The sequence below is a fragment of the Terrapene carolina genome, unplaced genomic scaffold (genome assembly GCF_002925995.2).
Source record: "Terrapene carolina triunguis isolate 2854851 unplaced genomic scaffold, T_m_triunguis-2.0 Scaffold32802, whole genome shotgun sequence".
In the NCBI taxonomy this organism is placed as follows: domain Eukaryota; kingdom Metazoa; phylum Chordata; order Testudines; family Emydidae; genus Terrapene; species Terrapene triunguis.
In genome coordinates, this window is record NW_020697153.1 from 4520 (window position 1) to 5455 (window position 936).

At 62.3% G+C, this 936-nt stretch overlaps 1 protein-coding gene across 1 annotated transcript in view; it reads right to left on the reverse strand.

Annotated features, from left to right (window-relative positions):
- LOC112124621 (myocardin-like) overlaps positions 1 to 571 on the reverse strand; it is a 5002-nt gene extending 4431 nt beyond the window's left edge. The window contains exon 1 of the mRNA XM_026663166.1: positions 115 to 571. Coding sequence (XP_026518951.1) covers positions 115 to 169 — 55 coding nt within the window. The 5' untranslated portion in view covers positions 170 to 571. The remainder of the gene's footprint in view (positions 1 to 114) is intronic.
- Positions 572 to 936: the final 365 nt, after the last annotated feature.

Consider the following 936-nt stretch of genomic DNA (forward strand, 5'->3'; position numbering starts at 1 on the left):
CACTCCCCTCCCCGAGCTGGGATAGAACCCAGGAGTCCTGGCTCCCAGCCCCCCGCTTTACCGTCCGCCCCTCGAGCCCCTGCGCTGGGGGCCCCGTTTTCCAGCCCCACTCACCGGATCGGAACTTGCTGCGGATCAGCATGGAGCGCTCGGAGGCCAACAGGGTCATGGTCAGGGCTGGGGGTGTCGAGCGCGAAGGGGGGGCACCTGGCCAGCTGCCCTGGGCTGGGGGGACCCCAAAACAATCCAGCAGGGAGGAGAGACCGAAGGAGAACGGGGGGGTCACAGACGGAGCTTGTGCCTGAACAACCCCTCCCCCGAGAGAGGGGCCCCCATAAGTTGAGGGGGACGGAAATGCCCCAGGGCTGGATAATGGGGGGCAGGGAACTCTCAAAAACTTCCACTCAGTGGCTCTCAGCCCTCCCACTCCCCTCCCTGAGCTGGGATAGAACCCAGGCGTCCTGGCTCCCAGCCCCCCCTAATCCTGTTGGGACAGAGATTATTCCCTGCATAGGGGGTCATTTTAATTCTAGACACACACACCCCGGTTCCTTGCTGGGGGTGGGGGAAGGGCAGATCTAGGGGGCTCTGTTTGGAGGGGGAGCAGAACAAAGGGATGGGGGGATCCGGGGGCCAATTTTGGGAGCTTGGGGGGCAGGATGGGACAGTTTAGAGGGAGGCCTATCTGGGGGACAGATTCGGGGGGATGGGGCAGGGGGTCAGAGAGCAGGATTTGGGGGGATCTGGTGGGGCACATTCTGGGACATGAGGATCTAGGGGGCAGATTTCAGGGGGGCTATAAGGGGTCAGATTTGGGAGATCAGATATTGGGGGAAAGGGATTGGGACAGGTTTGAGGGCAGGGATGTCTTGAGGGGCAGATTGGGGTGGCTGGGACAGGACTGGGTGAAGGGAGATCAACTGGGGGGTCAGGATT